General features: G+C 32.7%; 2 protein-coding genes and 1 long non-coding RNA gene across 8 annotated transcripts; 1 reads left to right on the forward strand and 2 right to left on the reverse strand.

The window, feature by feature from the left end:
• Positions 1–169: 169 nt before the first annotated feature.
• On the reverse strand, positions 170–6,546 carry LOC107263670 (fatty acyl-CoA reductase wat). Of its 2 annotated transcripts, XM_015731131.2 has the most exons (10): positions 6,205–6,545; positions 5,973–6,112; positions 5,766–5,888; positions 5,040–5,165; positions 4,735–4,895; positions 3,917–4,026; positions 2,397–2,595; positions 2,069–2,311; positions 1,699–1,956; positions 170–1,430 (listed from the first exon to the last, which is right to left on the reverse strand). In XM_015731131.2, the coding sequence occupies exons 1-10, from the start codon at positions 6,272–6,274 to the stop codon at positions 1,352–1,354; spliced, it is 1,509 nt and encodes a 502-aa protein (XP_015586617.1). In that variant the 5' UTR covers positions 6,275–6,545; the 3' UTR covers positions 170–1,351. The 2 variants fall into 2 exon arrangements, with proteins under 2 accessions (XP_015586617.1, XP_024936807.1); XM_025081039.1 differs by lacking the exon at positions 5,040–5,165 and having other exon boundaries at positions 6,205–6,546.
• A 2,928-nt stretch (positions 6,547–9,474) lies between these two features.
• Positions 9,475–23,597, reverse strand: LOC107263668 (fatty acyl-CoA reductase wat). 5 transcript variants are annotated; one of them, XM_015731126.2, is made up of 12 exons: positions 23,446–23,597; positions 18,702–18,949; positions 16,064–16,211; positions 15,342–15,481; positions 14,175–14,297; positions 13,779–13,904; positions 12,710–12,855; positions 12,510–12,619; positions 11,609–11,807; positions 11,288–11,530; positions 10,905–11,162; positions 9,475–10,809 (listed from the first exon to the last, which is right to left on the reverse strand). In XM_015731126.2, exons 2-12 carry the CDS (start codon positions 18,732–18,734, stop codon positions 10,719–10,721), a joined length of 1,617 nt encoding a protein of 538 aa, XP_015586612.1. In that variant the 5' UTR covers positions 18,735–18,949; positions 23,446–23,597; the 3' UTR covers positions 9,475–10,718. The 5 variants fall into 5 exon arrangements, with proteins under 5 accessions (XP_015586612.1, XP_015586610.1, XP_015586613.1 ...); XM_015731124.2 differs by having other exon boundaries at positions 23,374–23,527; XM_015731127.2 differs by having other exon boundaries at positions 23,233–23,491.
• Positions 22,836–25,300, forward strand: LOC107263672. Its single transcript, XR_001536740.2, has 2 exons — positions 22,836–22,906; positions 23,856–25,300. It is a non-coding gene; the product is annotated as an uncharacterized LOC107263672 (long non-coding RNA).
• The last annotated feature ends 1,743 nt before the right edge of the window (positions 25,301–27,043 follow it).

Genomic DNA, 27,043 nt, shown 5'->3' on the forward strand with positions numbered 1-27,043 from the left:
TAGTAGCAAATGTGAGTCAGTACGCGCGAATGCTGCACCGAGTGTCAACTACCTGTTTGTGATGAACCCTCGGTAAATATTGTAAAATGTAATGATTATCATAAATAATAATATTTTATAAACATTGTTATATTTGTTTATATTTAAAATAATAATTTTCCTGCATGCGTCATAGAAAATAATTTTTATGTACAAAGTATGAATACATATAGTGGGTACCCCGGGTGTAAATAAGGCGATGGCTTAAGTTTAATTGAATTTTTTTCATTAAAAAATAATAAATAAATCTAATTTACAATCTGCTTGCTTTTGAGCTAAGGAATGACGATTCACATATGGGTTAATGACACATAAGGGTTAACATAATATAATATTCCTGGGTTAAGTAACTATTCCCAGTTACGTTTCTTCAAAATGGCATGATATCAAAAAAAAATACTTTACACAAATCCTATCGGAGTTAATATGAATTTTTATTTGTATTACATTTTTTCTTATAACTCGGTACACCTTATACAAGCTAAAATTGAAATAACCATTGCAACAACGTTGGTGATATATTGTAGTACAATTTTACATTGCATTAACTACATAATATCTAATTACAAAAATAGATAACTGTCAGATCTTGTATATTCAATTGAATTTGAAAGTACCTTATGAAATTTGTTAATCGTAATTCACATATAATTATTATTCAATATTACAACGCTAAATATAATAAACTACAGTCTAAAGATTTATGAGTACTGAAAATGTGATTACATCAGAAAGAGATAATAGTTGTTTTTAATAAAGTTCTGTCTATCAAATGGTTCTAAAAGTTATACTTTTAGTGCACATACTGGCATTATTTTCCATAACGCAAGTTTCAAAAGTATTATCTAAATCTTTTTTTTAACTTTTAATATATCAGTAAAATAAGAGACGCAATGTTCGTTAAAAATAATAATGCGCGTAAAATTTCAGCTAATTGTAAGACCAGTTTGCCTCAAGGACACGGCTACTTGAATCATTCGGTCATATCTTACTCACTGGTCGTTGTAGAAAAAAAAATTAACTTTGACGTTGCGATACTTTTATACTCGAAGTGCTCGACACATGCGAATATTACTATTCTATTTAAATCCAGATTTTTATATCCGCTACAAATTTTAGCTCGATTAATTTAGCCGTCTGTTTAGAATTTTGCCTACACAATTTTCTTTGCTCGCACAAACCGCTTCTTTAAACCGGCAAATACATAAACACTTCTACATGTTCAAAGCAGTCGTGCCTAAATATTACAATTCTTTAATATTTTTTATTCATTTGCCCAATAAGACTACTTTATGTTGTATGAAAATCTTCGTCAATGAAATATCTTCCAGATCAGCCAGATGACGAAAAATACAAACAAGAGTCGAACGGCAGTATGAATAATATATAGTCTAAAACAAATGTATGTACGTTTATATTAATCAATGCATCTTTTATTCTAATTATAAGATTATAAATTAGTTAAAAATTCTACGGATGACATTGTTCATTTTGCAAGAATATTTATTTGTTTAGAAAAAGTTATTTGATTTAGTAAAATTTATAATCAAATGTTTATATTCACTTATTTGGAATGAATTTTGTCTCAGTGTATACATTTATATGTGCATTATGTAGTTCAATTGCAATTGCATGTAGTACATATAGAATAATACTCACATGATTTGACGTCTCCTTGCTTCTGATTCATTACCTTCTTTGTCATTCATAATGTACTTCTTCATGCCAAAAATATGCGTTTTTACAAGGTCATGCCATTTGAATAAAGTTAAACTGCTTGGAAACAATCTTTTATCCTCGTTGCTCAAACGGTTCCACAATTTTTGCATTTGGAAGTTCTCATAGGTCCATTCTTGCGTGGTAAAAAAAGACAGTACTCTCGTAAGATTTGCGAGCTTTTTGTGCATCTTATACAAGCTGTAACAGAATGTACAATTCAATAATTCAAAACCACATATCGTTCTGAAATATTGCCCGAAGTTACTTTTATTTTTTGCGAAGAAATTAAAAGAGCTAATGAGCTACTTACATGGGCTCCTTTCCAATGAGTTTAGTAATATTATCCACAACTAGGGCTGGGATGAGATGAAAAAAAAATTCAAATATAGTATAAAGCAATTGATATTTCGTATAAATTACAGTATTATAATAAATGGCTGCGTTTGTTGGCGATTTGTAACCAATTGAATGAGCCAAGGACTGAAATTCCATCCACGTTATAGGGTTTTCAGGTCCGGTGACGTAATTATACACTGGAATATCCTCTTCCGGTCTGAAAAATAAACACAAGACATTTAATTCTAACATTTTAATTTGAATCAGTTATATTCATAGTTACTATAATGAGAATACATCACCTTCTTTTTGTTATTCCAGTTTCCCAAGCGCAGGCGATTATAGCGTTGCAAACCATATCCACAGGAACCAAATCACATTTTTTGTTTTTATCCAAGTGCATTACGTGAATTGCACCTACGGCAACTCCTGCTACAATTCCATTAACTCCCAATAAATTGTCCGTCCAGCCGGGCAGTGGTTCCTTCCATGTTGCCAGCACTATAATGTTTAATATATTTTATACAATATTTGGACAACTTTACGTTCGATCAAGACGTTTAAAATATTGCTACAAAGTGCAGGAGCGAAAACACTTTGTGATTGGTCGTGACGTCACAACCTCATTTCCTTACATAGGGTTTATATTATAGCCAAATAGCCAATGAGGAATGCCGTATTCGAACTGACGAGTGCTTAGTTTCATAATATAACCTATCATACCACATGAGAAGTGTTATTGGTAACCATTGGTAACCTACGCATGTTGGGGTGCGTTCCGAAATGTACTACTGTCAGTACTGTAACCAACACTGTATTCTTATTCATCCATACGCATCTAAGAGGAATGTAATTACTTTTATTCACGACTTAGCTATAATAGCTACTTTATTCCCTGAAAAGCAGGACTAAAGTAGCATTTTATTCCCGCATATTTGGTTTTCCCGCAAATTTACTTTATTCCCGCATTTTGCGGGAATAATAGCTTTCATTCGAAAGAGGAAAAATATGACGCAGTACCAAATTCAAAAAATGGTCAAAATCAAGATTTTAACTTATTCCTCTTAGATTTTAAAGCTGTATTAATCCATCGATCGTAAATATTTTTAAAAAGTTTAACATTTATACTTGAATGGAGAATAATACAATTAACCGTTACAATCTATTACTACCCATACAGCACAAAAGTTCTAGGGAAGTTTATAGAACGTTGATGAGCTTTGCAACATCCACTACAGTCAGGCCGCAACAGCATATTCAAAAATTGTTGAAATACAGCATTTAGCTTTGTTATGATTAATTTAAATATACTCAATTCAAGTACAGTAGAATATCTTTAACGGGGCAAAATAATTATTTCCATAGTTGGACTGCACTCGGTAAAATGTCGAAAATAGGTTATGTTCCATCTATCAAAATCGGAGTCTGATGTCCCGATTGTATTATAAACGTCTGCTGGAACATTTTTGCTGCACGAGTAGCTAATTGTAATGATTATAAGAAATGGTAAGTATATTGATTTTTCCTTAAGTGACATCACAATTATGCACGTGTATAATGTGAAATAAAAATCGGACCGATTTATCTATGACCGGAATAATTAACCTTTAGCTTCAATTGTTTTTTCCACAAAAAATACTTTTATCATTTGAATAATATAATCTGTTTCGCTATTGACTCCTGATTAAAATCCCATAATAGATTATAATATCAATCGCGATATTGTACTGACGTTCCTAAGATATCATGATCCTATGGCCCCCATTGTTAGTTGATGTCTGTATATAAAAATTTCTTTTGCAAGATTGAAAAAGTATATTACCAATTGATGGACGAATTATTGAAATGGGCAGGTTCCGGGCGAACTTGTTTATTACACCTTCCGCTATTGCTTTTGTAAATGTATAGGTATTTGGCCACTTCCCGATCAATCTAGAATTAACATAATGCATCTTATTAATCCAAGAAACTTAGGTCATCTATAACGTAACGTCACAGATAAGATAATATTAAATTATTATTAAAAGTAGTAATAAAATTAACATTTATCCACGCGTTTCAAGTATATAATATTGTACTCTTAAACGTCAATGTAGTACGTACATTATTCTTCATATAATACTTTTCTTTTCTGATACGTGATTCGAGAAGTGATAGTTTATTAGCATTCTTAACGCGTTAATAAAGACGAAACCTATTTATAATAAACCATTATTTATTATTCACGATTTTTAAGTATTTTGAATCGACCGATATTTATCATTGATTGACCTTATCGACCGATTCCAATCAAGATCTAAAGTTTTTGTTTAATAGACTACACTGCTTCAGATTATACTAATATATTATAACTTGCGTTTGTGACATTCAACTGCAAGCTTATTATGCGTTTAAACGGTTTTTACGTGTATATTAATATCAGATACTTCATTGTACAATTGAGCAGTTATTGATCTCGTGAATAATTTCGTTGACACAATGAATCTCAAAATCGTCAATATAATAATTACGAAATTTTAAATAAAATAATCAATCATTCTGGACAATTTGTTTTTTCTTGCACAAGCAATGCGACGTGTATTATGTCTGATATTTGATATTTATTATATATTTATTTGATATGTCTGATTTGATATTTACTTTTGTGTAATTTCCCCGACGATATCTTTGGAAAAGTCTTGTCGTTCAAGAATATCTACGATCATGTTACTCTCTTCATAAGTCAATGGAGGCGTGTAAATTGTTTCGCAAATTTTTTTCTGTATGCAGTTGCTAAAGGCTGTGGATACGTAGACACAGGCCTGAAAAAGCGTGAAATTTTATTATAATTCTTATTAAAAGATAATGTTGAAGAACGACAATAATTTCTAAGGCTATACAATTAAGGTATTACAATGAAACTGTTAATAAAATTATATTGATATTTGAACCGTTGCGTACTTCACCTTTAATTTCTTGCAATCTTTACTAAGGTCGATGATGTCCTTAACACTATTGACATTTATGGCTACGGCTACATTTAACGGTTCATCGAATCTCACTGTAGCTGCAGCATGAAATATTATGGATACCTAGAAGATGTTGGTTTTATAAATAAGAACGATAAATTCGTAATAACGCATGTGCCTAAATTATTTTTCTTCGTTGAGTTTGTTTACAGGTAAATCCGTAGCACTTCATAAAAAACTTAATTTATTATCGACAAAAGTTTATTTGCGATTGAAAATCCATTAGGATAATATTAAGGGAAAAATACGAATTATTTTTGTATATACTGTTTGACATAATCTTTCAGATTGGTATTCAATCATTATTGTATACACGCGTAAACAGAGTGATTACGTTGGAAATTTACAGATTTTTTTTCTTTGTGCTCAATAAATATGTCCCAATTTCGGTTAACCCATCTTTCCCACGTGATAAAGAAGACAGGTCAGTTCGGTTTAATTTGAGAACCCCTCGGCTTCGCCACGGGAACCTCAACTTTATACGCGGCACAGAAACGCCCGTTTTCGCTATCGGTGCACAATATACTATTCTTCGTGGAAACGTGGAAGATCGTAAAGTTGATTTGCTTCTGACGTTACTATTTCATGAAAGTATATGATTATGGAATTACTGTCATGTGCATTCGATGAATTATAATTGTGAACTTGATAATAACAAAATACCTCGTTTGTAAGTAAAAGTCGATCTTCCGGTGAAACTCCCAAACCACTATTTGCACCATCGCCGTTGATTCCAATAAGTTTCTTCTTGTAGTCTGGATTTTCTTTTTTTAAAACACTGAACACCTAAATTTACGTTTGACAATAAAGTTATTCATATATTGAAATGTTAAACAATTCTTTTTGCGTCTTATCGTAATGTGTAGTTACATTATCGGATAACAATTTATCCATTCTCTCTTCCATTCTTTTGCCCCGTTTGAATCGTACAAGCACATAGATATTGCCAATTCCTGGACAACTTCGAAGTAGTTTCTCAATTAAAATCTTTCCCAGAAATCCCGTCCCACCTAGCAATAATATGTCGAGGGAAATATATTTAGATGAATCTTGAGAAATATAATATTTACAATATAAACAACAATGCATGTACAACACTTACCAGTAATGAAGATATTAGCACCTTTGTAGAATTGTTGGATTTCGGAAAGTGCTTCAGGAATGGAAGACATCGTATCACAAAGTAAACGTAGTTACCAGTCAAAAATTAATATTCACAGTATGTATTTAAAAGATGATTCGCAAAGAAATAATATTTGTACTGTGATGCTTGCTAAAATAATTAATGGCACATCTTTGTTCCTTCGAAGTAAGAATTTTGAAACATTCTAATTTCGAGTACTATTCCTCATTCTCGTTATAACGCTCAGAGAGATAAATAACGACCGCGAGCACTGTTAACTCGAACGATAATGTCCGAAGAAATGCTATGCTAAAGTAAATCGAATCACTTATATGAACACTTGGAATTCCTATGCGTTCATTAATAAATATTCAGTAATGGGACTTGATAAGTCACGATACTGACCGTTTATAGTTGCAAAACATATGTGTAGTCAAATACAATATATTTTTTTTTTGTACTCGTCGAGCAATTTAAATCATTGTTTGAAAATCTGACCAATATTCAAACTTAAACTGAATAATGTTACTTGTATCACGTGAAATAGAACTATACATATTTACGATATGCGTGATATAGTATGTGTCGTATATCATTCGTGTAAGTTGCACTGTCATCGATTTCCATTTCTATGTTATTCATGTTCTATATTTTCTATTTCGTTACGTGCGTAAACATTTTGCGAAGATATGGAGGTATACGCAGATTGATCTATACCTTACATTATGTTTACAAGAAATTGGTGTGCGAGATCGTTAAATAATATTCATTTTGAAAAATGTTTAATATACAGGAGAAGCAGAAATATAATATTTTCATGTAAAGGAAAAATAGGAAGTTTTACGATTTTAAAAATAGAGTAATTTAATATCAAAAATTTAATACAAAAAATAAGTAACCACTATGCTTTAGGTGTTTACAATTATTCAACTATTCTAGATCCCGGGTTTCGCTTTGTCTGCTTAAATGTTATCTTGACCCGGATCAAAGATCTTTACACCGAGAATCGATACTGTGCATTTATTTTCACTTATCTATTACACTATTTAACAAGGGTGCAAAGTAGAATCTTACACTTTGCTTCTTGATTCTTTTCCTTCGTTCACAAAACCTCCTCTATGAGGAAGTTCTTTGATTTATTTTCTCGAGTTATGTACAATTGAACTTTGGTACTTAGAGGAATAAAAAATTAAAAATGAGGTAAAAAAAACCAAAACAATAACGATAATTTTTTGAAAATTTCAAAACCACATAAAATCAGAACCGCTTTAGCGATCTTGTCAAAATTCAATACCAAACAACATTGAACGTATCTTCAGTTATGAAGAACTATTTAGCTAAATCGTCGAACCTTTACGAAAGTTAGAGCGACCACGCCCTTTTTTCAAAAAATTTTAAATGACATAAAATCTGAATAGCTGCATATATTTCATTAAAAATCGCAACATTTAAAGAGGGATATCTACTTTACTTGCGTGCCAAATTTCAGTCCGATCGTTCTAACGGGTACTGAGTAAGAGGCAATTGAATTTTCGAAGCCCTGCACACACACACACACACACACATACATACATGAGACATTTTTTCTAAACTACTTTTCTTGACGTTTTAGACCATGTTAAGTATTCTAACATGAAAATCTCGAAAAAAAAAATTTTCATGAAAACAGCTTCCTCTATGAGGAAGTACAAAATAATAATTTTTTAAATTGTCGTTTCGAAATAAAACGTAAACGATTCTCTGATCCGCTCACTATGACTAAGCTATAGGTATACATTTTTGGTATGAAACTGTCGACTCTTGACATTTTGTTACTAAATAGTATAGTTGCAACATTTATAATTGCATAATCCCGGGTTCCAAATTTAACGGATTTCAAGAACTTCTTGATGCATAATGGCGTAAAGTATTTTATTAAGCCCCTTGTAACATTTGGCCCTTTAATGTTGAAAAATAAATTTACTAATCCAATAATTTTACGTTGATAAAATTATTTTAATTTTATATTCTTAGTTGATATACATATATTTCATAACTTTCCAATGAATGTGACGTTCAGAACTTTTTAACTTTTATTTTAAGTAACTTGATCTCATTAAACTTTTAACTTTAGATTATTTACGCGTTTTAAATTTCATTCATGACTATTAGTTTTATTCGTTTTATTTCCATTTCAGGCATTTATTTGCATACCAGCTAATCGTATGCTAATATGAAACAAGATTTGGTTTCACTAAACTTCGTGACGGAAGCAAATGAATATCAATGTAATGTATTTCAAAGAATTACGTCAATCCAAGGTATATCGGAATAAAAATAGTCATATAAAAAATCAGAGTATACAGTGTTATCACTGATATTCAGCTGCCAATACTAATTGGCATAATGGTACTCATCCTACTTCCAGAAAGATGAATGTAACAGTTACATATTAGCAATGTCACAATTGTATACATCATCAACGACCTGAGATACGAAACTATCATACTGTGATATGTGTAGAAAAGTCCATTAGGTTCTATTATCGTATATCTTACTATAGTTCACCTGCTTTTGTAAAAGTATAAGGGCGATCATTGAAACAAAAAGCATATTCGTTGTATGAAGAATTTAATGACTTTGAAAAACGATTCATACATTTTGGTTTTTGACGGAGATAAAATTAAATTAGATTCAGATCATCTTTTGGGACGGTAAGTCACTTAATTACATATTCCCTTAAGTTTATTTAACATATAATATATTTAATTCTAAATACCATCCATGCATACTACATTTACATATAAAATTTCTGAAAAATGCTGATAATGCTCAGCAGTTAGATAGATTAGATAATGAGCGTTCATTGAATCCAAAAATTGATTGTTATGGAATATCAACGTATGATAGTCTTATCCTTATATAATAAGTCTACAATCGCGAAAAAGTGTGTATGATATGTCGTATTGAAACCATTGTCTTGGTATCATAATGATATGTAAAGTAGTCCATGATTATCAAATTCTTCACAATGTCATGTTGTTTCTATAATTATTCATTTTAAAAGAAGGAAGTGTTACATATATTGACATCAGAAACATTATGAATTCGTTGATTCTGCGAAACGATAACTCATGTTAAGAAAAAAATGTGTCTAACCTATTTACGGTTCTCTACAAATTCTGTACGAGTAACTTGAGTATGTGGTTTTAAGAAAAGTCATGGTAACGTTTACATTTGGAATAGGATACTCAACAATAAATATGTATGAACTGTAAAATAGCTTCAAGTCTCTATTTTTTTCATTGGAAACAAAATAGTATTGTGCATTACATTTATATCGAATTTTTTTTGCTGCATTTCTCACATATAGTTTTCAATTTGTATGTTATTGCTTCCGTAATGTAATTTGACTTTACAAATCGCTGATTAAAAATAATTGTAAAAAATACGATTACCGTAAGTAGTCCCTGAACCTTTAATAGTCATTCAGTGGCCCAAATTGGAGACATAATTTATATATTTATTTCTTCAAACATTTGAAACATGAGACGATATTAATAAATTGTATTATTCTCCTTATAATGGTATTCTTACTTACGGCTGCTTTTCACCTATTCTATTTATCAACATGTAAGTGGAATAATCACATCACAAGCGAGAAATGCTTTAAAACTGATATTGTTCTTTTAATTACAGAACGTTACGAATTTAAATGCATCTGAGCGAAATCTCTTATAAGATGCAAAAATTTGAGTAATTCTTTAAAAACAAAATGCTACGAATTGTCACTTTTCTGATGAGGCATAATGACAGGCTGTTGCGTTTAATTTTTTATGTATATTTTACCAATTCTGCAGTGGTAATTTCATAATATAATATTTCATAATATAACAGACTGGATCGAAGTACACTCTACATACTAATAACCCTGACACTTGTACGTATGAATTCGTTAATTTCATTTACCTCTACCTCGCCGCGAAGTGGGGAGGACAGCCCGTTTTGGGAGAGTGAATATCACTATATTTACGAATTTGTTTGAAATGAAGGAAATAAGGACTTCTACATTTTTTTTTCCTATTTTGACGTCATTATTCTATGTACACGTGTATATATAGAATAGGTAAATGGTAGTCTTAACTAACAATTATCATTGATTAATGCATAGTATGTATTTATTGTCCGATTGAAACCTCACGGATCAACAAATTATAAGATGAAAGGATAGAAAAATAGTACAAAGCTACTGAACCAGGCATGATATAACGTATGAATGATATGCGCGCACGGTACAGCATTGATTGTCCATGTGAGCATAAAATTGTGTTTCGCACTACTGTGATTCACTTACAAAAATGATGATAAAAGATGTGAATGTCTTATTTGCCAACAACAATGAAATTCCAGACAAGTAACGGCTAATATTTACAGATAAAAAAAACATTGCGCACCAAGTCGATCCAATCAAGGATCTGAAGGTACATTCTTGATTTTCTCTCGTGTGCTATGTTTTAAAAGAATATTATCGAAAGAAAGCGCCATATGATCCACATGCTCGAAAAGAATATTAGTGTCTTTAGGGTTTTGTGCATCCAGTAGAATCTGAAAATTGATAAAAACAAATTTTAGAGATAATTTTGCACCAGTATGAAGAAGCTTGAATTTAATGTATCGTGTAAATCATAAATTTTCATTACTTCCTCCACCTAGCTCGGCTAGTTTCCAGTGTGCTGAGATCCTCATTGAAAAGATAGAGCCTGATGCCTTTCATATATGTACTGAAATAATTTTGCCAGTCGAAACCCTTCATGCTGAATCTGAAGAGCTGCTGATCTTTCGAGTCCAATCGAAGCCACATTGCTTGAACGTTATCATTCGTGAATTTCCATTCGTGATTGCAGAAATACTCAATGACTGTGGCGAACTTGTGAATTTTTTGGTACCCCTTCCATAATCTGTAAATAGAAACGAACTCAATTCTTTATCTACAATAACTTAATGCAGATGATACCAATCATCTTCATTATCATCACCATTCATCGAGTAACAGCATTTCCAAAAAATTCATCAAATTATGTACCTTGGTTTTTGACCAAAGCATATGCTGACAGTATCAACAAGAAGTGCGGGAAGTAAGTGAAGAAACAAGACATATAACAAATGTATTATTTTATGTTTGTTCATTCTGAAGGACAAATACCAAATCGAATTGCTCAGTGGATACTGATGACCATATTTTAAATTTGTCTCACAGTAATCACCCCACGTCAACGGTGCCTCTACCGAAGACACATAATTATATATTAACATGTCGTCATCTCTCCTGCAAACAAAATAACAAAATTATGGCAAAGACGACTTATGGAATTTATTCAAATTAAACTTTATAAATTCACTATACTTGTTAGTCTGTGTAGCAACGTCCCATGCACTGACTATCAGAGCATTCACAGCAAGATCCACAGGTACAATATTAGCATTTATATTAGCGTCACAGTAGAGAGTCCTCAAAAGGCCAGTTGCAGCCCCAGCAACTACCCCAGTCGGCCCATACAGATTGTTAATCCAGCCATCGATAGGCTCATTGGCAGTGGAGACAACTGCAACAACAAGAAAAATATATATAAAATACGAAACAGCTGCTGACACTTTGGGAATGATAGGTACTATTAATAATTCAATATTTAAGAACCAAAATTATTTCTCCTATCCATGTTCCTCTGTTATGTTTGTAGACTTGCGACGCTTTATTTCGCTGTTACTTTTTCTTTTTGATCCTGAACTGTCTGATTTTTCTACGACTTCGGCGTGTTCCTTGGGTTCAGAATTCAGGACGTCCATACTCGTAATCGTTTCCAGAGAGTCTCTGGTCATCGCATCGAAATCATCTTCAAAGTCATATTCCTCAGGGTACATTGTATCGGGTACACCAGGCTCGGAATCGGCTCGTCTTCGCGGATGAGCAACGGTGTATATCACAGCGCATACAAAGAGAATGCTTTTACCAAGAAACGTTAGCAAAAAAATGCTAATGACCAAAAGAAGTTGCCATATTATGGCGACGATCCCGGTGACAAGGTACATAGCGATTGCCAAACACATTCCTGGAAACTGAATATGCTACGTGCCACTTTTTAACACATGTTTTATTCTTCTCTTTTAATTTCTGTCGACCAATGGTCCTTTTCCTTGTTCTCTTCTCGACGTGTCGACAAATATTGCAGTTAACTCTTCTCGTTGAACGTTGCCCAGGTAAATAACAAAAGCATACTCCTAAGACTGATGTAATGTTACCAACGTACCGATTGCAGGTCGGAATATTCCCATTGGCAATCCTTTGTTTTTCTCTTTGACGAGGTCTTCGGCGATGGCCTTGGTGAATGCGTATGTGTTTGGCCAACTTCCGATAATTCTGTCAAATTTATTCGTTGCGTTAATATTTTAACTTTAATATGCTTATATGCGAAATAGTTTAAATTAGGTGAACAAACATATTGCCGACCTGGGTGTAATCTCATCTATGACATTATCCGGTAGGCATTCCATCACTTTCGATAGGTCATTGTGTTTGATTGGGTAATTATAAAATCGTTCATCAATCTCCCATAAATGACTGTTCGCGTATGCAGTGGAGACGTGAATGAAAGCCTGAAACGATAAGGATATTATCATAATAATAAAATATATGTATATGTTATCCAGGATAAAATTTTGCACAATAAGTCCTTGAATTGTAACTCAATGACAACGGTGTGTCGAGTTTAATGATTTATTCGAATTTCGTAAAACCGTAGAAGGATAACAAGTATTGACTTTTTTACCTGTAAATTGCGCGCTGTTTGCTCAGAAGTCATAGTACTTAGCTTGAGGATTAATATTTAAAGAAACGACAAAATCTATTGTCTTTTTCTCTACGAACAAGGAATCTTTTGACTATGTAAATTTCATTATTCAAGGATAAAAAAGTTCATGCTAAACAGATATAAACAAAAAGATGTCATGAATAAATATTGACAATCATATGCCTTTTTAATGATAGTGTAATCATTTTTGCAAAAAAAAAGTTGCGTAATATTTTGCCCGATTGACGTTATTCGACCTCGGTACTACTAATTGGAATTTGTTGTATTAATTAATAATTGTAAGAGATGTTTTCACTAGTGATATATTATGTAATGCGAGAACAAAGAAATACTAAATTAGTAATGCAGACATACACAGCTGAACCATGTCAAGGAACAAATACCAGTTTGGAACTATGTCGAATGCAATTTGTACTTTACTAAACGAACCACGTATACTGTCCAAATGTTCGATTGAGATGTCACCGAAACATATTAGGTACCTTCAACCTACTTCAGTATGTAAATTGCACAGTATTGGACAAGGATGTCTTAACCTTTTTGCTATATATTTATGACTATAAGAAACTACAACATACACTGAGTATGTCTGAGAGGTAGTAGACCTTGAATAATTATAATAGTTATGTAGCGTTCTTTTCTTTTTGAAAATAAAATCGGACATGAAAATAATGTTAATATCTTTTAAAAATTCATAAATTCTTTTACCTTCAGTTTTGGCATGTGTTTGCACAAATCGATGATGTCACCAGTACTGCGTATATTTATCGCCGTTGCAAGTTTCAATTTTTCATCAAATCGGACAGTTGCTGCCACATGGAAGACAGTTGACACCTAAAGAAATATATCATTATTGTTGTTTGCGTTGCATTCAGGTACTTAGGATAATTAAAGTGAGCATGTAACAATTTCCTGGTGGGATTCCGGAGCGATAGAGGCAGAGTGTGAATATTTTAGTTGATTACGAGTTGAAATTTCCGGCATTGAAGTCCGTCATTGCGAACGAAATCCATCCCAAGTGAAAGAGCGGGTATATTATATCAGTTACGAGCTGATCTGTTCGCTTGGCTCTACGTAGTTATTCAACCGTTACGTCAGACTTACGTTACGAATCAGAAGAGTTCTGTCTGCTGAAGAAAGTCCCAGATCTTGAGCGCTGCAGTCACCGGCTACGGCCACAACTTTGTGACGAAACTTTGGCACCTCTTCCTTCAGGCGATTGAAGATCTTCACATTGGTATATAAAAATGACGTCATGTTATGACAATATTATATAAGAATTTATTATATTATTATCAAATGCAACTTAATATTTTCCTCGTACCTTCCTTATTATTTTCTTGCAATTTCGTTCATTCAGTTTACATAGGATAGACTGTGTTTGTTATAATTTTGAAAATTTTTAATATTGTCTTGATGACAAATAAGTGAAACTAATAATTTTATATAAATAGTATAATGAAAAAAACGTAGAACTTTAAAAGTTTTAAATATATGTAATTCTTTGATTTCTGACGAGTTGTTCACTTCAATGATCGAGTACAAAATGTATTCTTCAAAATTTCTATTGAACTGTCAATTTGTACGCTATTAGTAGTGATCATTACGTCATGACTCTTCGCCTCCTTGAAGGTACGTATACATGGGTAGGGTAGTTATGTGTTTAACCATATCTATTACTGTTTTATTCGAGCTAATTTATCATGTTTCTAGTAACGTTTTGTGCACATATAATATCAATGTGTACGATTCTTACAGTTTTAAGTTATTATTCTATGGCATAACTTAGTTATGTATTGTAGTATATAACTGTTTCTTCCGTAAAAACTTGAAAATCATTACCTACTTTCCTTTGTACAAGTTCTACGAAGCATCGTAACAATATTGAAGCACACAGAAAAATGATAAATTCTGCTTTGTGAATAAAGACTATTAAATGTAAAATCTTTCCAATGCGTGTATTTTCTTCTCGGTGGTGAGAATTGACGCAATTAAGTTTTTAGTTTTAATGAAATTTCCAGTGAAATTAGAAAATAGTAGGCAGACGTAAGAAAGTACGTGTTATGTTATACACGCGGAAGTAATATGATATGGCACCTGTTGTTTTGCGTGATTGCCGCTAATACTGTATTTCCACGTTGCATAGGATATTCAATAGTCAATTAATGTTAGGATATATCGAACATAATTTTCGTGCCACTTCGTTACCATTTTATGAGCAGACATTAAAGGAAAAAGGAGAAATGGTTCCAGAATCAAGGAAATACTTACCGGGTTTGTGAATATTTGTTCTAGCCGGTTTTGAATGTCTTTACCCTTCTTTGGTCGTACGAGTAAATAAATTGTTGAGAGATCCGAACAGCTTCGTAGTAATTTTTCGATAAGAATGTGTCCAAGAAAACCGGTTCCACCTGAAAGAATATAGATTAAAGAATTACAATCAATAAAATACAGACAATCATATCTAATTTAATGAAGAAGGAAAAGCAGGAGAATGTCCTCCCGTAAAAAGGTTAATATTCCGGAATTTTTTTGAAAAAGAAAATATTATTCCAAATGAGAAAGCGGAATTTAAAAGAGAATATTAAAAAATATGTAAAAAAATCGATTTTTGAAAATGAGATATATGTATAATCCCTCCAACTGTGCACAATGTTGGATTGGAGCGATGATGTCTATCGATAAAAATAATGAAAGTTTATCCACATTAACAAGAACATAAAGATCTATGCCAGAATTTTTATATACACATCTATTCGTCCAATGTGATAAGATATTACGAAGTGTATTAAAGAGACGATAGACGATAAGAAAGAAAAAGATAAAAGAAAACAAAGCAAAAATAGTTGTTTCATATTTAACAATTCTTTGGTTACATTTTTTTACTGCGACTTGAATAAAGTTTTTTGGTAGTGTCCTCAAAGAAGTGTAGTTTAATAACGTAAAAATAATTATCAATCCTTAATACTATCGTTCACCACGTTTCTACCTACCTGTAATAAAGATAGACTGTCCAGCGTAAAATTGCTGGAGAGTCGTTCCTTGTCTGATAGTAACCTCATTTTCTCCAATATGATGAGCGACTTCATTGTTATTGTCCTCATTGGTTATAATGGCAGGATCCGCGTAAACTGTATCTGCCTGTAATGAAAAAAAATACCACTCTTTTTCAGCTGAATCTAAAATAACAGTTCTCTAGGATGATACAGTCCGACAAAAAAAGCATGGCTTCAATTTGAACAATATTAACGATGCTTTCGATCGTCCAATAAATAATACCTGTTACGTCACTTACTGCACTTTAACGTTACGCGTCATGTATACACAATAAATATAACGAAGAACTTGTTCTGCTGGTATCATTCCTGCAGTAATGATGACTTTTACATCACAACTTTTCTTTGTAAAATATATCACCTTATAACGCTTATTACCAAGTAAAAGTGATTATGCTTAAATGGAAAGTGGATCTTGATGATACAGTATGATTTTCTCATAGGAAACATTATTTCGCGTGACTCGAATACTTGAATCCAAGCATGCCGAAAGTTGGTCTCTGTGTCAAGGACACTTTAACGCCAATAGTATTGCTTAGAGTTATTTCCGCGATTTTTTCAAATCTTTTGCAAAATTAAAAATGATCACAGTGCTTATAATTTTTACCAGCAGCCACCGTTCCCACGAAACATCCTCTGTTTTCACAGGACTGTTTCACTTTCTTATGATAATAACGTGAATGGCCGTAACCACGCGAAACCGCGATTCGTTACGTTGGCAAAATGAACAAGACACGACCGACTTTATGTAATGCCAATCAGGCAATGGCTTGAGCGACTACAGTTCCGTAATGCACATATTCCTTTAGCCATGTACGTTTAATGAAAATTTGGGCTCGTTAAACTATCCAAAATCGTTTTCGTCGAAAAACTTTTTGAAAAAAAAAAGTGTGCTTCACGTTATAAAAATGGAAATGATTGTAATAAACGAAGTGTATACAAACATTACTCGTCAATGTAACATGCCAGCCATACAATGGCGTGTAATCTTATCCTGCGTTGAATTAGAGTTATATGAACCTTTCTATAAAATTCGTGACGCGCGTATTCCGGCCGGGAGCGACTTACGCGCGACTTTCGAAATCTCTCGATTCCTTACTTGGTTTAGTCTGTTCAGACCTGGGAAGAAGTTTCCCGTACGCGAATGATATATTATTTATCAATTCGACCTTATGCATCGAATACAATCACACGCATACAATAAGTCCTTTCCGTATATACTTCGAATTATACGAATTATTATAATTCTTTGAAAATTTTCTATCGAGTATCATTTCTGTATACGTATATAATACATAACGAAACGTATTCACTAACTTCGCATGCAGTCTCGCGATTCGGAAGATCCATTTCCAGTAACATTTCTCTCTGTTATTCGTTGAACTTTCGTGAAAAAAATTCTGGAGAGCTTTTCTCCAATGTCTTTGGAGCACTGCACTACCCGTAAGAAAATAGCCGAAAAATTGCTATCGGTCTACGTATCCGCTATTTATACAATTCACGATCACGGTCAAATACTTTTTTAACAGATTGAAATAAAGGATCGCAAATTGTTCAGATTCATACTTTCAATTTCACTTGCATAGCTTGGATTTTCACGGGGCATTACTATTTTATGTTTAAATGAGTCTCAAGTGGAATTTACACGTGACACGGAATATCGCTGACTGTTATACGTATACGTCGGAAGGCAAGTCTGCGGTCGTCCTTACGGTGGACGTTGACTCGACTTCAGTTTAGAGAACACTGAGCCGAGCGTTCCTCTGGAGAACGCACTGTCCCCAATTACATTCTTCCCGGTGACTAAACACATTTTAACCCCGTTTGGTCCTTACCCGATCGTCATTCTATTTTAGTCGTTGCTCAGCAAGGCACGAGTCTGTTGACGCCATCGTCCTTTAATTAAATACATTACAGTTGACATTTAGTCAGAATTTTAGTATCCTAGAAGTCATTGTAACTTATTGAGTATTTATCCTGACGATGTATCTGTACTGTGATATTTATTTTTAGAATTAAGTGATAACTGTGTGAACGCTTTGTAAACCTTTATACTACGCTTGATTTATTGTGAAATCGGTGTTTTACATTTCTGCCTAAATTTTCAAGAGATATATTTTGGTACTGGATATTAACAGTGTCTTCGTGATAAATCCTATACCGGTTGTATAATAAGCTGGCCGATATTGTCTGAACATTATTGTTAGTTGAGATTATGAGAGTCACTAATATTTCTTTTATCTATGTCTAACAAAATATATTATATTCAACGAGCATTTATTTTCGGATATATGACGTAGACGAGACACTGAATTACAAGTGCAAGAAATATATCACGCCTGCACATGACATTTCGTACAGCAATAAAGGAAGCTCGTAGAAAACTGTGAAAGTCATTGTAATTTCTCAATTTACTCATGTTACTCAAATCGACCTGTCCTATTCTTCTTTTTCCTCGGATCATGCGGTTGCAACAGAATCTCTTTTGAAACTGTGAAAGTCAACCAAAAGCGTCTGTCGTTCACGTTATTTTAACGCGGATGGTTACTCGATAACCTATAGGATGATCACTGACCTTGGTTCGATGAGCTGGCAGATTATTCATCATTATCAGATTGCAGGACGCAGTTGGCAACGACTTTGTTAAATGTTGATCAACCAATAATTTCAAGTCGTCAGCAGTTTAGCCACCTTCCGATGGAAGTAACATCAGCTCGCTTAGTTACGTTATATGACGTTTCGAACGTAGCTATGTAAGGTGGTGTGCTATAGTGCCGTTATACGGCCCACTGTACGCCTCACTAGTTAGGTCTTTGGTCCTCTCTGAAAGCAATTAGGCTAACGTATTATTATGATCTCATTACACCATTTCCGTATTCCGAAGTCCTGTGAATCTCCATAGAAATTCTCATAATCGGTTCCGTTATGTTTTTCGAAGTTTCTTCGGTTCGCAGGGACTGACAGAGATTGAGGTCAGAAGCAGTGTTAGCGATACATCTTTTCATTGAACGTTAACGTCGCACAGTGCACCTGGTTATAAGCCTCGTGTTGGGGCTGCAAGGGAAGTTTTCTTACAATTACGGCCTCGCTACCACTGCCAGTGTAGTTCTATTGTGTCAGACTACTTGTCACAAGTCTCAAGCGAACTCTATTATGTGGACCCCAAGAGTACGCGTGTTGGAGCTTATCTATTAACTTTTAACTAAAATATCAATCGACGTTTCTAACGAGATATGCGTTACGAAACTCAGAACCTCCTCGCTCGTTGGTAAAGAACGGAGGGGAAGGCATTTATAGCCCGTAAGGTTGTAACCATATTGATTGCGAAAATGTAAAATTATTATTTCAGAATTAAACTTAACTTGATATTTCGCATGTTTCTGTATTTAAAAAGTTACCACGTGTGTAACACTAAAAGTAACGATTTGCATAGTATTAATAAAACGAAAACTTGAAAATTTAAATCAGTATGTCAGTCTGATCTTCAGTTACGATAATGATGTAATAAATTTTACAAAAACTATGTCCGTGTAGGTGTCTGAATGCTTGATTTAATTAATTCTATGTCAGCAGACTTTTTTATGCTTAACGGACAGATGAGATTTATTTAAATCTGATTGACGTCTGAATTAAAAAAAAATGTTTAATAAATTATGACGTAATAAATTACGCGAGGAAGGAATGAGACTCCAGTAGTTTTAAAAAGAGTCAAGTCAGTCGGTTTAACGCTGATTATGATTTATTAGTTTTTTTTTTAATTTATTTTTAAACTAAGCGGTCCGAGTATGAGTTATACTTTACGATACATCTTGAAAGTCTCTATTATATAAAATACAATTGGGTTGTATTATTTTAATATATCCGGTAAATAGTATTCGGTAAAAATGTAAATATATGTTCTCCGATAATACAAAAATTTCGACGATGTACATGAAATATTTACACAAACAAGGATTATGCAATAGAAGTCATTAGGAATAGATTTACTGCTAAGCTTTCAACCATATGGGGACTTGTGAGAGTGTCAACTTTAAACCTCGAAAGAAATAAGAAATACGAGCCATTTCGCGCATTAAAGTTTCCAACGGGAATATTGATTGGGCAAAGATCGTTACGAACAAATAAAAGATTTCCAGACGTTCTATCTGACGTTAAGCTTGTGTACGTTAAGTAATGAGTATTGTATAACGTTAATAATTAGAGTTTCGCTCAACCAAATGATTAATAATCCCATATTTGAATTTTACTCATGCTCTGTTCCTCGTCATTTCATTTTTTATTCTTCAAGGTTCAAAAAATAATTATGACATACTCTAGAAACTCATTGCTAAATCTTTGTACTTCGTAAGGGGCACTGCTTTCTTTACTCTCATGCTGTTCACGTATCATAGAGATATCGTCATCAGAAACGCCACGTGAATTTTTAATATATGTAATATGCATAAAAGCAAGTATAATCGAAACTAAAGTGGACAATTAGTGGATTGCAAGCGTACCAGACACACTGTATTAAACTAAGCGGAACAGGAAGTACTAAGGTAATTGGACGTCTGCGGGTGATGTACGAGTTGAAGACAATTCAAAAATTTAACTTCAATAAGGAAAAGAGATAATTTAATAAGCAGTATCGCGTGTCGTATTATAATGCAGGTTTATGTGTAAGTATGAAGCTTGAAATGCGCCAAAATTATTCCGGACAGATTTTAACCAGAAAAGAATCCTTAATTTTGAATGAATTTCTTTGATCGAACGTCCAAAGCATTAGATTGACATTTTGAAGAAAAATTCCTTTTTTATTTTATTTAATGGTTTATCGATAAATTCAATAAATTGTCGAATAGGTATTTATAAATTAGTTCGCATGCATAGATATTAAGTATGCACACTTAAAAAAGTTTCAAATATACTTGAAGTGTTCCAATAATCAGTTATGTCGCGGAAGGAGTTTTACGTAAGTGCAAAGACATTCGTAAATTTAAAAGGATAAATTTGTAGAAACTTCATGCATCGTGTCTTATCGACGGTGCGTGTGCATATTTCATACTCAAACAAAATGTTGCGTCATGGATGAAAGTATTTCGGTCTTTGTCACGTTCACACGGCATCGTGTCGCTTTTATATCGACAAAATTATTAAAATACTAACTTGATATAGTTTACGAGTTGTCTGCCGCTCGGTTGAGCCTAAGTTTTCAAAACTGGACACTTATATAATCGCTTGGCATAGGTTATACAATTGCCGGGAAAAGGACAGATTGCGCGCTACACGCATTTCACGGCGAAAGACGGATAATAGCCTAAAGGCTGACATAGATGTTTAGCTATTATTTCACAACGTGAAAGTTTGAAGAGATCTTACGCTGGACAAAAGCGTCGTTGGCCATCATAGGAATTTATGACGGCTCAATCTCGAAATGCTAAAAATTTTTTGTCGATGATGCGTGAAGTATTATTTTGTTTATTTACTTAATGCTAATATTCAATGGAGTAACATCCCAGATACACTGACTTCATCACTGAAGTAATGGATTGCTTCAAAGTTTAAGAAATTTTTACCTTATCGCTGAAGTCAAATAAGTATTGCAAATGAATAATTAAATTTGCACTAGACCTTGATTCAAATTCATTGTTGCATGAATAGCAACCTATTAATCAAAAATTCTGTTCAGGTTGCCATTATTCGCTTTAATATAGGTCAGATAATAAAAATGAAAATAACATGTGATTAAATAAATAATATAATTCCATGATGTCAGTTTGTTGCCATTCTATTATCTTATTAGTTGCAGTATATGTGATAGAATGCAAAATCATTGCATGCTGCTACACAAATTAGAGGAAACCTAATGTAAATTTGAAATAGACAGATGACGCTGAATTCGTCCTTCTTCGATACGATTTGGTATATGCATGTTCACTAGAGGGCAGGACGTGAAACATTAACTCTCAACTACAGTATATCTCTCAAATATAAAAAAGCAAGATAATACGTTTAGGTAGGAAACTTGAGTAAAAATATGTTACCATAACGCAACGGCTATATGCACAATCCGGCCCCGACTATATTTCAATGCTAGCATCGAAATAAAAGTCTGACAAACTAAACAGCATGTTGCAAATGTATGGAGAATGTGAAAGTTAAGTAAAAATTCTTTTTCGTCATCCTATGAAGGTAAACTTAAACCATATTTATCATTAACTTTGGCATGGTATAAATGAGATAAAATTATTTCCCTTATTTAGCACGATAAACGAAGCAACATATGTAACCAAGATTACCGATTCTTTTACAGCTTCATTTCAACGTTTAATTTAACAAATACAACTGTTAAGCTATAATGTCTATATGAGATAATTACGAGGTTTTCGATAGCGATATTATATATTATATATTTTTACGTCTTTATTCACACTTAAATTTGAACTTTGAGAAATTTGGATTTCACAAAAATTTGTTTCACCTGTTGTCTAAGAACTGGGATACACATGTTGAGATGATTTCCATCATATTTAGATCAAGCTGGCTCACCCCGTGGTGCGAAGCTTTGTTATGGTTTGTAAGTGTACACGCGATCCTTACATTTGCAATGATTGATGATGGAATTAAAACAAGATCAAATGCAAAAAAGTTCAGAACACGCGAAGTCGCACGCAATTGCAACGTGGGTTTAGTTTACAACCAAGTTCAGTTTGCTGCTGAATTTACAAATGACATATTGAGATTAAGATGCATCTCAAATATATGATATTACTTGATTTAGAGTTTGTATCATATTTCGCTGTAAGTAATCTAAAATTTTTTTGAATATCCGGTGATATAGAGATTAAAAATATACTTAAAGCTTTCTACAAAAGCTATATTTTCTATATTTTCGTATAAGCCATCGTTATAGAAATATCAAATACTTTATTACCTCAATATTTTAAGAGTCAGTTGAAGATTCAATTTCTGATACTTTCATATTTACAAAAATTGTCAAGGCTTTCACAGATATAAAATTATAGACAATTAATGATTAGTAAATTAATGATATCGATTAATATAATCAAGTTTGACTTTCACCTAGGAGCGTTTTCCGAAAAGAACGCTTGGTCTGAACTACTTACAGATAATTTTAATTGCAACTGTAATCAATGAGTTTCCCCTGTCCAACTTTACACTGTAAAACTTTGACGTGCAACAAACATGTTTTTACGTACACGCGCTAATTATCAATCAAATATTATTTAAGACAAGAGTTCACTTACTCCAAAGACATGCGACCGATCGATCACGGAAAGATTATTTTACTTTGAGAAAATTTAAAGAACCACGTTTACCTCATTTATAGCGAACTTAGTGATTCAAATAGGCAGACTGTCTAAATAGAACTAAACGTCTTCATAGAAGTACTGCCTTTAAATATGCGGTGAGGTCACTCCGTCTTACCCCGGATTTGTGCACAAAGATATTGCTGTATGGTCTAACACGCATATTTCGAAAACTTGACTGACTACTTTATGTACACCGAACGCTTGTTCGTTCAATGCTTTTCTTTTGAAAATTAATTTTAACTATTATTACCCTCCTCATTTCATAAGTCATAAGTTCCAGTATTTTAAATCCTTGGCACTCCAAGTTTTATCCTTGTCGTGCAGAAAAATCGGAGCACAAATAGGTTAGTAATGTTTTTTAATTACTCAAGATCGCAGGTGTTCTGAAAAAAATTTTGCTTTTGCTGATCTTACAGTGCGGTACAAGGTCTATGCAATTACCTGATCAGCTACGCGAAGAAGTTCATTAGGCTTCATGTTCTTTTTTAAAATTGACAACTCTGCATATTGAAGTGATCGTTGAAGAAGTATCAGCACCATTATCTCATATTTGCGATGATGACGGTCTTGAGGAAACCTTCCTTTGGATATGTCCCTGGAGGATCATCGTTTTTGTTAAGTAAACCTACTCATAAAAATTGACAAGTCACATCTATAATTTCAAAGGAAATTTAAGAAACAAAAGCTATTTTTATCTGCTTTAAGGAAACTTATATAAATTTTGTAAGCAATGTAAATTAGGATTTTAATTTTTTATCGAATCCTGTTTTTTCGATACTTTGTTAAGTAGGTCGATACACTTGCATCTCGTGTGTAAAGCCTTGACCAGTCATGCTTTAATTATATATTGTACAAATTACAACTTCCTAATTAGATAAGATGTAATAACATGTAATTTTAAATATAAACAATTTTTATAATTTACGATCCCATTGAAGATTTTCATAGTCTCATCCATCAAAACACGACATGTTACTATTACATTACACGTGTGTAATGTGGTAAGGTAACAATCGTAATCTTATATTATAATATTATCAATGTAATATACTATTGTCGTTTTATTTTATTAAATTGGATAATCGAAATGGTTATACTATATTATGATAATACTCATGTTATGATTGTTATATTGTAATATTACTATATTGCTATGCTAAAGAAACTGTTTTTGTAGCAAGTTACATCAGTAAAACTTTATGGTAATATTTATTCTGTAGAAAATTACTAGTTACAATTAACGTGTATGTACTTACCGTGTTCAATTACCTGTTCTAAGCAATTTTATGTATAAGGAATTACTAATGTATATTTGTTGGGCATTTATCGATCAATACTATTGAAAAAAGATGGCGATATGAAAAGAAAGAATGATCTGTATGCAGCTATACGAATTAATACAAAATTTAATCTGCATGCGATTATATTATAGTATAGGACTTCAATAAGATTTACCCTGAGTGTACTAGTAAGTGAGTAACGCTCGAGGGAGTCAAAATCAATTTTCACATTTCGTGTATATTTTAGATGTACTTCTATCGGATATACTTCTTTAAATTTTAAATTTTTCTTTTATACATATACCACTTTCATTCGAACCGTTAAATAAATTAGTAGTCATGTTCGACATCCATTTCATTATCACCAGATTCGAGGACACCTAACGGTATGTTTCCATCATTTCTGATGCTGTGAATATTATACCGTTTTATACGATAAATTTAACACACATAGTGTCTCATATTTACTGCGCGCTCACAATTCGTATTTCCTTTAACTTGTGTATTTTACGAACGCCTTGAAATTGTTTGGGGTTTTGTTTCGCAATTGTTAAATAAAGATGGGACCACGTTCTCAGTAACAGCATAGTTACAGGATTCTGCAAAATACTTAATAGAAATAAGTTGGGTCCACTGTTATTTATCAGACGGTAAAAAAAATGATCAATGTATGTTTAGCATATTTAAATTAAATAAATATAATGCTTTGAGTAAATAAAATATTTCGGTTTTGAAAAATATCTCAATCATTCTTCTTACGTGAGTGACAAATGAGACTTTTTGACACATTGGATTAGATGATATTAGTACTTATTACCGTGGTAAAGATATTCATTCGAATAAAAATTTTTACTCTTTGTCTTTCGAGAAACGAGTATGATTTAACGTGCTACATGTTAGATGAAAATATTTATTTTGTGGTATTAACATTTTTGCTATTGACTGAGGTGTAATTGTCGACCTTATGACGTAAATTGATGTGGAAGGAATTTTACATATTTATAAAAATCAAATAATCTGTATGTTCAGATGAGTTTATTGAAACTGAAAGAACAATGGTAATATATCGCTAAATAACTATGCTTATACACAACCAATGACAAAATTTCGTAAGACAGAGCGAATAACAATAAAAATTCATATAGTTTTTGCGTCAATGCTTATTTTTTGTGAGTGTCACTAATTTGTGGTCTGACGTACATGTATTCTACTGACGTATACTTTTACGTTTACTCGAAGATCGTAGGCTTATTCAATTAATTTTTTTGCTTATTAAATTAGGGAAAACATATATCCTGCATTTCAATAACCTAGACCTTAAAAGTCCTACAAGTAGCATTTAACACGTGTGGAACATGCAGATGTAAAATATTTACGTGTAGAATTTATGCCTCCTCTTAATTTATGTAATGTGATAATTTACCTAAAAAAGCAGGATTCATGTATAATACGATACATTAGTAAGGTTGTATTATCTTAATGAATTTCTATTATTAAATGTGTAGTGTTTCAAAATAATGTATACATATATTCGTTAATAGCCATTCACCAAATATTCTGAACGTAATTACACATTAAAATGCATGTATAGCGTAAAACTTACAATATAATATTAAACATCGGTTTGTGTGAATATATAATACATAATAAATTTATGAACGCGGAACAAAACATGTGTTAACGTACGACTCGTCCACATACTGGGTCATTCAGTAGAAATACACCACCTGAAGTTAGCCCGTCCATTTGATTTCTATGGCAGAACCATGTTCAAGGCGGTGCGTTTCTACTGAATAACTCTGTAAGTGCAGCTTTGGTTTTGGCTAGGACTGCATAAGGACTAATGACTCGATCATGCGTAATTCGAAATTCCCAACAAAAAAACTTGCTACAATATGTTCATTCGATGCGAAAATGGAAGATAAGAGGTCATATACATATAAATGTATAATTTAGATTTGAATATCTTAAGGTGTATTATATCATCATACGCTAAAATAGAAAGAAAAAAGAAATTCGTACTCTGAACTTCAGGAAATGAACGTTGATATTTTTTAAAAGAAAAATTGAGTACTTTCTGCTACGATGAAAGAGCTCAGAATGTGGCTGTCAAGCATCCTTGTCGCCATGCATCTAATTTATCATATTTGGACACTGGTCATCGAACTTTCATATATCATCTTTAAAAAATGTGTTTGCCGGCAAGGTCGTAAGGTCAATTCAAAGGTCTGTTTAAAAGTCTAGCATTCTTACTTGACGACCATTACGAAATATCTTATTGCCTTCAGCGTGTTTTCACTCAACTGTTTCATAGTTCCTGGTGA

The sequence above is a fragment of the Cephus cinctus genome, unplaced genomic scaffold (genome assembly GCF_000341935.2).
Source record: "Cephus cinctus unplaced genomic scaffold, Ccin1 Ccin1_scaffold0160, whole genome shotgun sequence".
Classification (NCBI taxonomy): domain Eukaryota; kingdom Metazoa; phylum Arthropoda; class Insecta; order Hymenoptera; family Cephidae; genus Cephus; species Cephus cinctus.